General features: G+C 41.4%; 2 protein-coding genes across 2 annotated transcripts; one reads left to right on the top strand and one right to left on the bottom strand.

The window, feature by feature from the left end:
• Positions 1 to 717: 717 nt before the first annotated feature.
• Positions 718 to 8,467, bottom strand: bhlhe41 (basic helix-loop-helix family, member e41). The gene is made up of 6 exons (XM_028584567.1): positions 8,348 to 8,467; positions 4,266 to 4,655; positions 4,102 to 4,168; positions 3,839 to 3,946; positions 3,626 to 3,737; positions 718 to 3,318 (listed from the first exon to the last, which is right to left on the bottom strand). The coding sequence occupies exons 2-6, from the start codon at positions 4,325 to 4,327 to the stop codon at positions 2,378 to 2,380; spliced, it is 1,290 nt and encodes a 429-aa protein (XP_028440368.1). The 5' UTR covers positions 4,328 to 4,655; positions 8,348 to 8,467; the 3' UTR covers positions 718 to 2,377.
• On the top strand, positions 6,124 to 12,926 carry sspn (sarcospan (Kras oncogene-associated gene)). The gene is made up of 3 exons (XM_028584568.1): positions 6,124 to 6,598; positions 8,897 to 8,983; positions 10,993 to 12,926. Exons 1-3 carry the CDS (start codon positions 6,371 to 6,373, stop codon positions 11,356 to 11,358), a joined length of 681 nt encoding a protein of 226 aa, XP_028440369.1. The 5' UTR covers positions 6,124 to 6,370; the 3' UTR covers positions 11,359 to 12,926.
• Positions 12,927 to 16,048: the final 3,122 nt, after the last annotated feature.

The raw sequence follows: 16,048 nt of genomic DNA, 5'->3' as shown, positions 1-16,048 counted from the left end.
ATTGTGCTGAAACTTTCAAAGTTGCTCTCAATGGTCAATAAAGATACTGTCAGAACCTTATTGTTATTTGAGCAGAGAAAGAGAAAAAAAAAAAAAGTTGCAAAGGAAATGGGGGTCCTTGTTGCATCGCTATATTGTAAATGTACTGAAAAAGGAGCAGCAAATTAAGGCAACATGCGTTTTCTTTCCCCACCTTGAAAGGCATAAATTGGCAGTAATTGGACTTCATTGTTGCCAGGATCAGGAGAAAGCATAAAGTCAGACACTGAAGTTTAAAGGCGCATAAAGATTCAAATAATATTGCAATGAGCCAGTCAATGGAAACCACAAAGACTGGATTTTATCCTGCTTAAAGTTTTTGAGAAGTTGGGAGGAGGCCCCTTGTTTTTCATCAGCCTGTTATCACATGCCATTTGTTTAAAGCCTTGGCTTACTGTACATTCCTCTGCTGTGACCTGTCAGCTGATTAGAGTCTTAGTTAACAACACATTTCATCTACTGGACTTTCAGTATTGTTTATTCATAATACTGTACTCTGAACGGTTTGTCTTGTGCACATATAACTTGATGTCTTACAGTGTTCGTTGTTTCCTGTTAGTTAAATATTACATTTGTTTGTTGGAACAGTTTCCCACATGCTCACTGAACTGCATTTTCAAACATGTCTTACTGGGAGCAAAAACAGAATTTGTGTTAAACAAGAACAAGCCTGCAGAGTTTAGTTTTGATATTTATTTTACAACTCATCAGCAATAATTTATAACAGCATATGTGTAAAGCATTAACGAAATGTGCAACAGTTGCTCATTTAAATCTTTTTTTTTTTTTTAAAAAACAGACTTCTACAACATTGACATAGACATGAATACTTAATGGTATATTCACAAAAAGATCTATTTACAGACACACATGCCACTTTATATAACAGTTGTTAACAGATTTGAGGCAAAAAAAACAGCTTAAGTAAACTACAAAAGCAATGTCATGTATGCAAAATACAATGAAAATTGTCTGTTTATTCAGTCACGTGTGAAATTTTTTTTTAATTTTTTTTTAAAAAAGCTGAACAACACTACACTTAAAGGAATTAATCTCTTAGAAAACAGGCCAAGATAAAGTTAAATTTCCTAAAACTGCAACAATCATAAGTGATGGCCACATGACCACAGCTTCTTTCCCACTTTTGTCAAATCTTTGAAAAGAGAGAAAGAGACAGAAATAAGCAGTGTTTTCTCAAATCTGGGAAATCGCCACTTCACTGCATGAAATCATCACAAAGCATGTCGTATCTCTGCTCTCTCTTTTCAAAGGAAATCATATTTATTTTTATTTCAAGACAACTCAACACAACAAAAAGGCTCTAAGAGAACTACAGTGATTGACTTTCAAAATGATAAGGTGACTGTTTAGGGGGAGTAAAAGCAGAAAAAAGTGCACTTTACTTCTCAAAGAGTAAAGATCATCCTACATATAAACTTTAACAGCTGGGAAAATACAGATACATTCAATATCAAAGATCTATAAGGTGCTATCCTACAATGTTTCCTGGAGGTACATGATGTTACAGCATCTCTGTGCTGAAATGCTTCATTCTGAGGGGGGGACGGAATATGCTGGTCAAGCAGCCCCTTGTAAATAAAGGGTTTCTTCTTTCAATTATTCTGAATGGTTTCAGTGATTTTTTTTTCCTTCTTCCTTTATTTCCTCACAACACCAAAGAAGTAAAGGAAACCAGAGTAAACTCAGATCTGTAAAATGAGTTGAGGAAACCCAGGTATTTGACCTATCCCATCATTTCATCATTTGTAAAGTAGTGTGTTAGGAGTGGGGGTACCATTCATTTCTTCTCAGGAGGGACAGTTATGTGCCTCCCAATCAGCCTGCCCCATTCAAAGTTGGGGACGAGGTGCTGTGGACGTCTTTTATAGGCCCATTTACATGTTAATGAATCAGAATTCCAGGTAATAATATTTACAGTCAGAGTCAGCCAAGCTCTTAATAGCCTTGGCAGAGGTCATTATCAACTTCATACATCCAAAGAGACTCGCTGATTGGGATATGGCGCGCTGTTGTAATAGGCTATATACTCAAAGTTTTGGCACCAATGCTGCCACTTCAAAATATTTTTTATCAAAGAGGATTAAAAAACTTACTCCAGCAAAACACAGCCGTGTATTAATGTCAATCATTGTCGATAATCATTTACATTGATTAATCTAGCATAAGTGCAAAAGGCACACGCCGTCACAACTGTTTCCTGTTACGCCAAGATATTGAACATGAGAAACTCTTCTGTGAAACCTCGTTTAAAAACTACTGTAATTAAAAAAAAAAAAAAAAAAAAAAAAAAAGAATGCACGGAAAGGTAACAGACAAATTAGCTCGTTTGACAAGCAGAAAACTGATCACGTGGGCTATTCTTGCTTTCTTGGGACGCGTCAGCTACGTCATCCTCCCCGTCGTCACTCGCGGGACTTTCCTCGCGCTCCTTAGGTGAACCTAACTCAGCCTCGTGTGAGCCGTCGCTGTCTGGACTGTGGCAGTCCTTGGACTGAGCAGAGGCGCCAAAGTGCACAGACAAGCCGGGCAGAGCTGCAGCAGCCGCCGCGGCCGCCGCTGCTGACGCGTGTGCAGGGTACAGCCAGGGGAAAGGGGATGCCAGAGCTGCCGCTGGGTACATGTACTTTTCAATGTTGCTTTTGTCGAAAAAAGGCATATAAGACGCCGCGGCCGAGGGGTTGATGAAGTAGAAAGGCATGCAAATAGGCGTCTGCTGTCCCACACTGCTTATTCCCATCAGAGAGTTCATAAACGCCAGATCGGGTCTGGTGGGGTCTGTGCCACCTAAGCCGTTCCCAGGCCAGTTCATCTTTGGTTTTTTGGCAGCGCGATCATCTCCAAACTCTTGCTTGATCTTCACTGCCTTGTATCCCTGCGCCTTATTGCGCTCACATTCTTTATCTTTGCCGTCAACCTTTTCAGCCTCGCCCCCGTATCCACTGTCCGTGTCTGTGTCATTCTCGTTAAGCTCCCCGCCTTGGGTCCTCTGGATGACCGGGACACAGTTGGCCTGGCTGTCGGCTTTCTGGCCATCCTGTGCGTCCCCGGCGGGTAGCTGGTGCTGGAGCGGCGGCGCGCCGGACTGGAACTGCGCCAACACCTTGTGAAGGTGGCTGATGAGCTGCGCGCACCTCTGCTCTCGCGTCGTCCAGTTCTCAAACTGACTCAGGTACTGCAAGACCTCTTTGGCACAGGCCTGGAACCCGGAGTGGAACGCATCCAGATCTGCATGAATGGAAGATTTCATCGACCGGTCCCCTGCGAATCAGTCAGTTCAAAGATTAACAGATCAGTATTCTGTAAAGTGTCGCACACTGAGCCAATGACAAGATAAAACGGACGCACGCAAAGCACGTTTTATAATTCTGTTGTTCTCAGAATGCGCATTATCCTTGTTCTGTTCATGTACATGTTCTGCTGCTGTAAAAAAAAACGTGTAGGGGCTTATACAGTGTCATGTAATCCAATACCAGTTTAATAATGCATCCATAATCTTACTGAAAATGATAAAGAAGCGCAGTCTCATGCAAAATATTTCTATGAACTTCTGGTTTGTTTATCTCACCATTCTGCAGCGCTATAATCTTCTGGTGCTGCTGCTCAGTGACAGCAGTCAGTGCGTTTAAATGTTTCAACGTTAACTCCAGGACAACTGCTTTCTCCAAATGCCCGAGCGTCTGAAGAGAAAAAACAAAGATCACAAGGCTGTTTACGAGATCTCATGTCATGTAAAACCAGTTTCGCTGAGCACGTCAAGTCCTTTGTGTCATGAACTCACCGACAGCTTCAGATGTTCGGGTAACAAATCCTTAAGCTGGCCAATACATTCGTTGATTCTGTCTCTCCTCTTCTTCTCTATCAACCGGTGTGGTAACTTGTATGCATCCTGTCGGCAAAAAAACAAACAAGCGTTTACTCCTATTAAAACATACAGCCTATGTATAGAAAAAATAAAATGGGCTACTGTATTGTACTGTAGGCTATTGTAAACTCTGCACATTCAAAGGTCGCTTAATGGAAAAAAAACTAAACCGCACGCACCTTCCCACCATCCTCTCGTTTTATTCCTCTTTTGGATTTGCACATGTAGAGAGAGGGGTAATCCACCCTAAAGTAAAAAAAAGGAAAGTGTCCGATTATTCACCAGGTTGTCATAACAGTTTATTAGACAGAGTTTGACAGAGTTTGCCAAAAGCGACACTCACCCCAAAAAATCTGCGTGCTCCATGAACTGCCTGTCCTGTAAATGCGGTATTCTTTCATCCATCACTGCTCTGCTGCTGGTTGTCCGCTCCCGAGCTTCTTCAGGGAATGTTTGTTATTCTACGACCCACACACGGACGGCTGGGGGAGATGATGCACGGTGCGTGTCCTCCGGTGGAGCTTCTCTTCAGACTGATATCTATAGTTCTCTGAGCTGCCACTTTGCAAAGCCGTCGGTGCTGTGGTTAGAGCGCACGCGCGCCTTCGGTAACAGCTTCCTACTCACGTGTAGCCTGCACCAGCACAAAGTCCGGTAATTAGACCTTCTTTCTCTGTGTTATAGGCTGCATATAGCGATGTAGTCCGACCACGTTAGATCTGGTTTTAGAAACCTGAAACATGCGCAAAATATAGAAGAAAAGGCGCACGGGATTGAGAGAGACAGTTTAATCCCCGTTAATGCATCTAACATATAGCCTATTTGGGGTCCTAAACTTCACAGACTCGCAAACTTGTCTTGTGATCTTGTGATATCATGTGATAAATAATTAGTCAGAAATCAACAATCCTGCACATATGAACAGTTTAGAATGAACCCGCATGTCCTAAATGCTCATCAATCACTTCAAAAACAACAAAAACATTGCAGTTTTTCATGCTGTTCATAATAAAAACAAAATTTAAACTGGGAACTTCCTGATCTGTACATAACAACATACAATACATGCTATTATAACGTGAAAACATAGAGGTTAATGTGAAGTAAATACAGAGCGTAAACAAATATTCGAGGTGTGTGCGTTCAAAGCTGCGTTGTCAGTAACCATGGCACCGGCCCAGCTGTGTGCTCAAACACGTGCGTCGAGGTCTTTTTATTAATCTCATCTCTGGGTGCTGTCAGTGCCGGCCCAAGACTTTTGGGGGCCCTAAGCAGGATTTGGTTTGGGGACTCTCCACATTGTAACGTTTTGCCACTGCACTTGGCACTAAACCAACGTGTGTATTGTAAATATTAGTTTAAGCACTCATAATGTGCAAATAAGCATTTAAAGACTAATGTGGGACCAATTAGCAGCAACACTTTATCTTTAAATAGACCGGCTCTGTTATACGCTCAATTGTGAGACATTTCAAGCGCTCTTGGGGGCCCTCTGGTAGCCACGTCGGGCCAGCTCTGGGTGCTGCTCTCATACCTTCATCGGAGTGCCTTTGTCTAAAAACAAACTACTAACAACAATGTAACATAGATATGCGTGCTAATTGCTAAATGACGTTATGTGACTTTGACTTTTTGATTTGTCTGATCTCCTAAAACAATAAATATCCAAAGATCATTAAAAATCATTCAAAGTCACTCAATTTGTGGTGTTATTACTATTTGCTAGAGGTAACAGTAAACAAGATCCAGAACCTTCCATCAAAATATATGTTGTTACAAATTACAAAAGTTTTATAAATGACTCCGAGAAGTTAAACTGATTGTCGGTGACACCTGTTCCTCTGTTGTGAATATTTAAGCGCACAAAAACACTCTGAGGCACTGTAATGCTCTCACATGCCTTATGATCACATTACTTCTTCCTGTAAGTCATGTGAGTCTTTCTGGCTGGCAGCATATGGCTCTCTTGTGTAACAGCGCTGACAAAAAAAAACGATCCAACCATTCCGGCACTCAAACAAAGTGTGACCTCCTCTGTGCTGGCTTTTCATTAACTCATACCTGCTGACATGCCTCTGTACTTTCCCTTTCTTCTTTTTAATGGTACTACTACAAGTGAAATCATCTCACAGTCGTAAGTTGGAATCCCCCTTTGTGACTTCCTGCCCCCCTTCCCTCCTCTTCCTTTCCTCCACAGTATGCTGCCTGCTCTATATGTGGCACTGGAGCCGCTTTAGGAATCCAGTCCAAATGTTTTCCATATTAGTTCAGAGGCTTCTCTGTTTCCAAATAGCAGCCGAGCTGGGCTTATGGTGAGAGGAGGCCTTGGCAGTGAGGGGAAGGGAGGGGAGAGAGGCTGACGGCAGGCAGGCTTATCCACCTCAGACACTGCAACAGTAAAAGTCGAGAGTGCAGAAAGGGAAAAAGAGTGTCAAGAAAAGAGGAGAAATGGGGCAGGGGCAGAAAGGTTCCTCAGACAAGGAGGTCAACAAGAAGAAGAGAGATGAAAGCCCAGCGCCAGAGGACGGCCAAAAATGCAGAGTCTGTCGTTTCCCTCTGCTCGTCGCCCTGCTCCAGCTGCTGTTGGGGGTGGCCGCCACAGTCGTGGCCTTCCTTATGTTGGCCATCAGCCCCTCACTCCTGGCCAGGGAGACGCCACACTGGGCTGGAATCATTGTAAGCTCCATCTTTATGCTCTAACATCAGCCACTACATTTACATGTTTGCATGGACCCCGAGTCTCCTGCTGCATGACCCTCAGCTATATCCCTCAGTGTTTTTTTCCATCTTCACCACACTGCATGTCAACACTGGCTCTTACCACCGGTCTCAGCCAGGCGCTCACTGTAGGCATGGGAAATCCCTGGCATTGTCATGCTCTAATAAATCTCCATGTCATGTTCATCAGAATGCTTACACCTGAATCTACAATCCGTCTCAGTCACACAAGCCTGCTCGCACGTTCTGTGTCCAACAAATCCTCAACATCTGGCCCGATGAGACAAGCCAGCCAATCACAGCATGTCATATTCCAACATGACCTCTGAACACCGATGTCACACTGTAACTTATTATTTGCAAATGTGAATGTGCATTCTGTACCTGCTTACACCTCATCATCCTTACCATCAATTTATGCAAACACATGAATATACCGTACATTTAAGTTCATCAATTTAAAAAGGTAAGCTGTATATTTTTAATGTAGGTTTATGTGGGTAATAATGTGTGTCATTTCAAAACTAAGTTACCAGAAAACGCTAAGTTTTATAAAGAACATTTGGCCCTTATCTGTCTTAAAATGTGAACTCTTTACATGTGAAATATATAGAAACAGTTTAAATTGATACACTTAAAAGGAGTTGAAGTGTGTGTTTGTGTTTGTGTTAAAGTTGAGGTACTGAAGTGTAAGTGTTGACAGGGGCTGAGGTGTCAGATAAAATGTAAATTTCATTCATAAGCAATGTAGGAAGTAGAGTTGTCAGTTTGAGTTGTCCGTAACAGTTGAGGAGTAAATGCAAGTGTTAGAGACAAAGGAAGCTAAAATGTCAGTTGGTGTCTTAGCCATGAAAGCAGCTAAAGGCGGATTTATGGTTGTACGTAGACTCGACGCAGAGCCTACGTAAGTGGCCTACGCCGTTGTGAGGATTTACACCTGTGAGCTGGTGTGTGTTGCCTCGTTCTAGCACATCTTTTTAAGAGAATATCAGAGCTGGTATTTGTGTGTGCGTGGGGTGTGGTAGAGCGAGTGAGAGAGTGCCAGTAGTTAGCTTCGGAGCGAGTACCGACTCCGGCAGTGCAGAAGGAAAAACAAAGTGTCTCCCCTGTGCTTTCTGACCAAGGTCGGCAAGCTGTAGAAGTAAAAGTTAACAATTTCCTTGATTTCATGTTGTTCACGGAGGAGAACCCAGAAATGAGTAGAGGGTAATGCGACGCTACCAAGTCCAGCCAAGCGGACCAATCACAGTTGCTGCGGTCTGCATCGCTGCGATGTGTAGTTACATTCATGGGGAGGTGCACGTCAGGCTACGGTGTAGGGGCCGTATCTACACGTACCTATGTACCTATGGCGAAAATTCAGCGCAGAACCATAAATTGGGCTTTAGAATGTTTGGATGCCGGTTAACCTATAAATAATGAAAGCACTTGAAATGTAATTTAAAGTGCTACAGAAAGTCAAAGTGTGTTGACAGATGACATGTTACACGCTAAAAGCAATTGAAGTGTCAGTTCAAGTGTAAGTATTACATGGTTCTTTGCATTTAAAAAAATATATTTTTATGCGAACAATAATGAACCGTTTCTGTGAAATGTGCACTATAAAACAACAAAAAGATACATTTTACTTATCATAATTTGGAGGAGGATTTCAGATCACATTTTGGTGATAGATAAAAAACGTTTTGTTCCTGTTTGAATCCTAACCTAGCTTATCACAGATGCCATCTGCTCTCGAAAACATCCCGGACAACCAACATCCCGAGTTAGATCCTCACGAGATTCAGCCAAGTGAAAAACACTGAGGTCATCAAGAACTTTCCAGACAATCCTGAGCGCTTAAGAACCTGAGAAAAACATTTGAATAAGATGCTGCACGTCAGTCACAAGACTCCAATTGCACTGAAGCGATAGAGTGAGAGTGTGTGTGTGTGTGTGAGAGAGGGAGGGAGATAGTAATGTAATCAGATGACGGCTTACTGCTGAATCATGCAAAATTAAGACACCCCTGAAAACCTGGGCACACAATACTTTCTAGAACAAGATTCTTGTTTACTATACTGTATCTACCACTCACACTGTACATCTCAAACAGTAGGTTTATATAATAGCAACAAGGTACAAGTGCATGGGTTGACTGCATTCTTTGTTGGTGTTGTAAGGCTACAAAATGAGTATTATGTTGTTATTTTCATTGTCCTGATACGAGTGAATCTAATTAAACAATGTCAAATATTTTCTGATATGGTGTTGCAGCTGTGTTTAGTTTCCATCCTGGGCTTTATCTTGTACTGTATCACCTACCTCCCTGATGAGAGAACATCTATGCAATTCATTGGCAAGGTGAGTCCATACACCCTGTTTGACACAGTGAAAGTAAACATATCAGTTTGGCAATGACAATCTGTCATGTCATGTATGAAGTCAAATCAGGTTCCTCTATTCATGCACAATATGTCTCTTTGAAATTGACCCAAGGTGTAGAGTAGAATCTTAGTTGCAGTAAGAGGTGTGAACAATGTTTTACTCACTGAAACTGCAATTCTAATAGGATTCTTAAGAAACTGCAGCTGTAAATGACTATGTGAGAAAAGCATTTGACTGCATTCTTGTTTAAAAGAGCTCTGTGGGGATTCCTATGAATGCATTCATTAATCCCATATGATTGTACAGCTTCATTAGCTATACAATATATGCAGTTGGCATTTCAAGGCAATTAAAATCAGTCCACCATTGTTTGCTGCTGAGAAGCAGGTCCTCGAAAGCAGCATCCTCTATTTTTCTGTCTTGCTCGCGAGTGCAATGTGCATAACAGGTTCAAATATGTACATATGTTGTGAAGAGAGGGTTTCAAAACTCTTAAAAAGGGCGGATCATTGCAAAATGGTCTTTGCAGAAAGGCATGATAAAAAGCCAATTCCACGTATTGTGTAGTTTTAAATACCATCAGACTGTCTGACTCACCAAAATAACAGGGATTTACATTTTTAAATAGAAAGTTTACAAAGCAGACTTTGGACATGAAATGGTTTTATAAGAAGTTGTTATCGAAATGATGCATATTTCTTCTTCTTTCTTATTGAAATATGACGTCCGTTCTGTCGCGCTGCAGTAAATACATTTACAGGAGCCTTGAATTCTGTAGATTAAAATTTCAACTCCTCAGTGTCGTGTTTGCAGTCCCGATCCATTTTACTCCCTTACGAATCCATACTGTAAGTACTGTTGTATCAAAAATAAAGCCAAAAAACAGTTAATGTGTATCGCCAGAACAGCTGCAATTAGCCCACAGCGTCTCCTTCTCTGGCCCTAAAACAAATGTTCTTTAATTTATTAATGTCATCAATTCAAATAGCTCAATGATCTAATGGCCATACTATATTATTTTTTTGGTTAAGAATTTATGGCTTTACAGTTCAGTGCAAGGCGAGCAACAAGCTGAGTGAGTAGAACGTGTGCTGTAACTGGAGTTCTGGTCCCGACTCTCTAATAACCCTTTCAAATAATTCTTTATGGTTTGAAGATGCTCAGTTTCTCAAACATTAGTCCTTTGAGTTTGTAAGCGCTGATTAAAAAAGTGTCCCAGGACACCACATGGACTATAAACAACAACAATACGAGTGTTGACTCCTTTCAGGTTTATTACCAGCTTTGGGTTTACAGATCATCTACATTTAGTGAAGTACATCGTGTTCAACGCAGTACTGGTCACTTCCTGTACATACATTTCCCTGTAACCAGCCATGCTCCAGATTTCACAGCTGTTCCAAAAGGAACATAAATGCCATTTCAATCAAACACCGCTCATCACTTGCATAATTCCATAAGCAGCATGTAACCGAGAGCGAATGTAGGCTCCTGTTATATAAGCGAAGGATTAAGATGAAGGTTTAGTGTTATTGAGATTGTGCAATTGCATAAACAACACAAAGCCTCTGTCACATTTTACGACTGTATTTTTAGTAAATCTGTTGTTCTACATGCTCACGCAGGACGTGCACTAAAGGTGGGAAGCGGATGTAGCTGCAGGGCAGTCTTGCCTGTGCAGTGTCTCCTCTGTGCTAAGAGCTGGGCTCCTACACTGAGGGTCAGGCCTTGCCTTGTAGCATTGTGGGTAATCTCTTTGAATTCAACTTGCCAAAGGCACTGAGCCAGGATGTCTGTTTCTAAGCTTCAGTTTTGGCACTCTGGGTTAATCATGAGACAACAGACTAAAGCAGGAGCCAGACTTTTAGTATTAAAAAAAATAAATAAATAAAAAAAAACACCAGTTGAAGACAAGAAAAGATTTTCGGATCTAAGCTTTCAAAGTAAAAGTGCACGACGTCTGACTTGTCCTTTGCCCTCGACAGCTTCTATACTTCCTCCTGTGTACAATCGGCCTGGTCGTTTCAGTGCTGGCTATGTCGTTCGCTGGACACCACTACACACAGACCAGCAGCTTCAGATGTGAGCAGACAGGAGAGGACTGCGTGTGCACACTGGATCACGATCAAAATGACCCAATAGCCCGCACCTTCACCTACAAGGGAGTGAGCGACTGCGAGGTGATCACCGGGACGCTCACACTCTACTTCCTGCTCCAGATCGTGCTGAACCTGGCCCAAGCACTGGTGTGTGCCATCGGTGCCTTCATCATGTGGAAGCACCGTTACCAGGTCTTTTTCGCCGGCCTTCAGATTGGCTCTCCCTCCTCCAAGCAGTGGCAGAAGGTTTAACGCGATGATGACATGTTGATGGGATGACTCTGATCAGTCACATCAGGTTGGAGGGAAAAGCCAAGTGTGTGATTACACTCTGAGGGATGGGGACATTTTAGTGTGTGCCTAAGTGTGTTTTCTTTGATATCAATTTATATTAACCTTTGTGGTACTTTTTGTACACATTTTGTATAGCCTACCATATAAGTAACTTTATACGTCTAGTTGCAAATGTTATAAAAAAAAAATTTGAATCGATGAAGAGGAGCAAAACAACTGGTCTATTTTTGAAAGCAATTGTGTTCCACAATAATGATTTTTTTTCACAATGTTTCTAATTGTCTCGACATTTGCTCTCCCGACATACAGCTCATATACAATTGCTTGACAAATAATAAGCACAACACTGAAATCAAAACAGCTAATTTGTTATGCACTTAAGTCCAAAAATGTAGCTACATGGTCTTGCAAAATTTCCTTTGGTTTGGTTAGTGGCTCCAGTAATGCTAGTAGGTGGCAAACTGAATCACTGTGCTGTCAAATTATGGTTTGCAAATGGTAAATGACACCTCCTCAAGCTTTGTTTTTACAGCTTTCACACAGTACACTTTCAAATATTGTCTTAATGCAGTAATACATATTAGTAAGTCATCTTAATTTCAAAATAATTCTGTATTAGTTTATAACCTTACAATAAGAACATTTACTGAATTTAAACATTACATTGAAGTTTTTAACTATAATTTGCAGCTGCCTCTTGTAACTTATTTTCAGTGTTTGACACACAAAAGCAACTAGGTGGATTCATTCCATGAATAACCTCTGTTTTGATCCTTTTTCTACTATATACACTAAATATTGCATACAATCTTTGATGAAACTAATAAAGTACTTTCAGCTGATAGAAGTAACCCCGGTAATACTCCAAACAGTCCAATTATATGCACTAAAAACATATTCTGACAGCAGTAACAGAAGCTGGGTAGGGCACACTTCATGAGGCTGGATCCAGGCTGAACTGGGCTGTGGCTTGCAAAAGTGGATGCCAGGCCAGTAGCCAGCATGACTCAAACAGCCTGTAGGAGTCAAACTACTGCAGCCACAAAGGGAGGGGGAAAGGGGCCAGGGTGAGGAAAGGGGGGACTCAGACAGGCAGCTGGAACTCATCTCACTGTGTTTAGGGTGTTTAAGTTGTTTGCATTTAGGCAGGACAGGATTCAGGAAAGGACAAAAACAACCACAACATTGCAGGTTTGTATTTTTTAAACGCTTTGCTCTATGCAGAGGTTCAGCTTTATTTTATTGGTACTCTTATCTCAGGTGCCGACAGCAGTCTACAGTATATAGTTTCTGCAGCAAATTAAATTAACCATGTGCCCAGGGGGAAAGTGTAGTGTGCGTTGTTACATCTATTTTGTCAGTGATGGGGGGTGATTAAAATACTGTTTGTTTTTCACAGAAGGATGTGGTATTTGAGAAAGGAGCATTTCATTTGAATGAAAAAATTTGCCAATAAGAGCATTTCCTCTTTTAAGGACTTTCGCACCACTGTTTGTGGTTACAAATACAAATCTTTGTCTAACACAGTTTCCGTTTTCCTGTTGTGTCACCACACATATCTGCAGTTAATACACAGAAAGGGACAATTCAGACCAGAACTTAACGGAGAAAACGGAGCAGAAAGAGAATCAGCGGGGCGTCTCAACTGTGCAGTCTTGCATTGTCAAACCTATTTCCACAGAGCTGTGTCAGCATGAGAGTGAGGTCTGGCTACAACACATAAAATCTGGGATCGGAGAAAAAAAATGCTCTGTCTTGTTTGCGCTTCTTTAATTCAGTCACAATCATCTTGGGCTGCGGACGCGGCGACGGTGCCTCTGCAAATTAATCTCGGGAAGGAGCTTGTTTTGGTGGAACATTTGCTAGTAGGGAAGCAAGCTCTGGAATGGCTAATTCCCCACAAAAGAAAATGCCAAATAAAATATTCAATGAAGTTGACTGTTCACACAAAACAGTAACATTAGCTATTTAAATTAGCTGGATAACGTTACATGGTTAAACGTAATGTGCTCTTACCAGTGTATCACCGTGTGTCCCTGGGCCTTCATTATCGCGAGTGGGACACAACCAAATCCATTTTCATGCCATGTCTTATTACTGCAGATGATAGGCGATGCTTAGAAAATAAAACTTTTTCTATAACTGGTTAGCAAACATGCTAGCATATCCCAGTTAGATACTAAATGTGGTAAACATATTGTTTGTAAATCTTTATCCATCATTCACTGAAAGAAGCAAGCAGGCCTGCCTTATTGCATGACCCAAAACTTGCCATTTTCAGCATGTAGCTTGCTAGCTCGGAGGAGGTTGTTGTTGTTGCTGTTTAAGGTAGCAAAGGGGACACACAGATAGCAGGGAGGGGGCAAAGCCAACGCTTTATCCTGCATCACGTTCATCCCTGACAAAACTTAACACGTTTATTCAAACTGAACATTGTTGACCATTGAACCCCCTGCTGTGTGCATTGTTGCACTGCCTTTTTATTACCACGAGTTTACATACATAAGTCGCTCCTGATTGGGTAACATCTCTAAAACACCCACCAAACAAGAAAAAAACATACCTCACATCACATACCTCAAACATACCTACCTTGGAGTTAAGCTCGTTGCACACAGACAGTATAAAACAGGTTGCACACCATTCACACCGTTCTGAGGAAACATGTGGTTCAACCCGGAAACCAATAGCGAAACGGTGCACACCGTCTTAAGATTTATCCAGAGACGGTTTTGAACATTGAGGATTTTCGACTGAATGTAGCCCTGGGCCATAATGTACTTCCGTTGCACCAGACTATATGCAACCTCCATGCTATGACCGTTTTACTACCTAAACATAAGGCCTGCATATCATTAAAATGTAGGGTGAAATACATATAACAGAATGTGTTATTCATATTAACAACTATGACTAATAACCAAGAGACATAGGCGTCTCTGTCTGTACCTGCTCGATGTTTTTATAACTTTTAATTCACACAAGCTAAGGAACTAATCACTCAACGAAATCCCGACTGTTCGCTGTCCTGGCTCCTAAATGGTGGAACGAGCTCCCTATCGACATCAGGTTGGCCGAAAGCCTACACATCTTCCGCCGAAGGCTAAAAACACATCTCTTCTGACTACACCTCGGATAATCCACAAAAAAAAAGAAAAATTCTATTATCTTGAAACTGCACTTTGTAGCTTTGCTTATTTAAAGCTAATGTACTTGCACTTACTACTTGTTGTCTGGAGTTTGAACCTTCAGAGTTGAAAGCGCTTAATTGTAATTTGCTTTGGATAAAAGCGTCAGCTAAATGACATGTAATGTAATGTACAATGCACAACTGTGACTGTCCAGTTATTTTCTTCAAGGGTCACTCTCATGGCACCACATTTGACAACATTCATCGTTTCATTTTTGTTTATAAACTTAAACATCACAATTTGTTTTCAGTGATGATAAAGCTCAATAATCAGCAGAGAATCACCAGGATAATAAAAAAAAACTCACACTGTACTGCACATGTGATGGAGGGTAGGCCTGTCTACGGTGTTTTTCCGTGTGCTTGTTCAGTGTTGTTGATGTTATTGGTGCATCATGTGACTACAAAAGGCTCAAATCCAGACACAGGAAGTCACTTGCCAGTCATCACAGGGGCATGTTTATTTATAATTTAAAAAAAAAAAAAATGACAGTGAGGAGGGACCTTCCACTCTCCTCCTCGGTCAGTAACAACTTTCTGTGTGGTCAATTATTGATCTCAAGGCAAAACCCACCGAATGATATCTGATTCCGGTGGTCACTGATGCGGCTGTGAGTCTGTAGAAGAGACTGCAGGAGACAGAAGATCAATATGTGTATTGACACAAATCAGCGCAACTTTCACAGCAACTTGAAAACAGACAGACTAAACTCTTATACAGTATTTGAATTATGCAGCTAATAATGTTAATTTTATATGTATCTAGGACAGTATGTGTATATCCAGGTTAGTATATAGTTTAGTGTAAATTCAAAGTTTAAATCTAAATGAATCTGATGTCCTTTTAGTCCGGTCCTTTCAGTGCATCAAAGTCAAACCGCCTGACTCATGCACACTGGGTAAAATACTGCCTCCAGCCACAGAGGTGTTTGGGACACTGCCTTGTATTTATTGACCTTCTCTGGGTGTTTTCTCACTCAACTGAATACTGAATACTGAATACACACAGGCTAAGCACGTGACTTGACTGTGGTTTGCAAAGAGATTCTAAAACGACTGATCCAAATGTGTCAAAGGTTGTGTTCATAAAGTAAATAATACACTGCTCACGTGCATTAAAAAGCTTCAGCGCTACGTCATTTAAAACGTTTTTTTGGTAAGTGGATAAAATGTTTTCTCTTCGTGATTAGAACCAAAAAATAAATCTCATCTGATAAAACGGTCGGTTTAGGAAGCGATGCAGGTTTGTTTAATATCACACTATGGCAATACGACTTATGCCAAACAGAAATGATGACCCTGGTATTATCCTCTCCCCTTCCTTCCCTCTATGAGTCCAATACATTCTAGTAATGCTGCACTTTACCCTTCTTGTCTACGCCGTGACAGCTGCTCACCATTATGGCACTGCGTGAGCTAATTTTAATGGCTGTCACAGGCAGCAGGAGCAAATGCAGG

Source organism: Perca flavescens, chromosome 8, assembly GCF_004354835.1.
Source record: "Perca flavescens isolate YP-PL-M2 chromosome 8, PFLA_1.0, whole genome shotgun sequence".
Classification (NCBI taxonomy): domain Eukaryota; kingdom Metazoa; phylum Chordata; class Actinopteri; order Perciformes; family Percidae; genus Perca; species Perca flavescens.
Note: the sequence above shows the minus strand (reverse complement) of the source record. Positions and strands in the feature narration are given on the sequence as shown.

What these genes read in the sequence shown, in the direction of transcription:
- bhlhe41 (XM_028584567.1), bottom strand. Translation starts at nt 4,327, where the DNA reads ATGGATGAAAGAATACCGCATTTACAGGACAGGCAGTTCATGGAGCAC. An exon ending in GAGCACGCAGATTTTTTGGG is followed by an intron (nt 4,169 to 4,265) that starts GTGAGTGTCGCT and finishes TTTTTACTTTAG; the next exon opens with GGTGGATTACCCCTCTCTCT. An exon ending in CCGAACATCTGAAGCTGTCG is followed by an intron (nt 3,738 to 3,838) that starts GTGAGTTCATGA and finishes TTTTCTCTTCAG; the next exon opens with ACGCTCGGGCATTTGGAGAA.
- sspn (XM_028584568.1), top strand. Translation starts at nt 6,371, where the DNA reads ATGGGGCAGGGGCAGAAAGGTTCCTCAGACAAGGAGGTCAACAAGAAG. An exon ending in CACACTGGGCTGGAATCATT is followed by an intron (nt 6,599 to 8,896) that starts GTAAGCTCCATC and finishes ATGGTGTTGCAG; the next exon opens with CTGTGTTTAGTTTCCATCCT. An exon ending in CTATGCAATTCATTGGCAAG is followed by an intron (nt 8,984 to 10,992) that starts GTGAGTCCATAC and finishes TGCCCTCGACAG; the next exon opens with CTTCTATACTTCCTCCTGTG.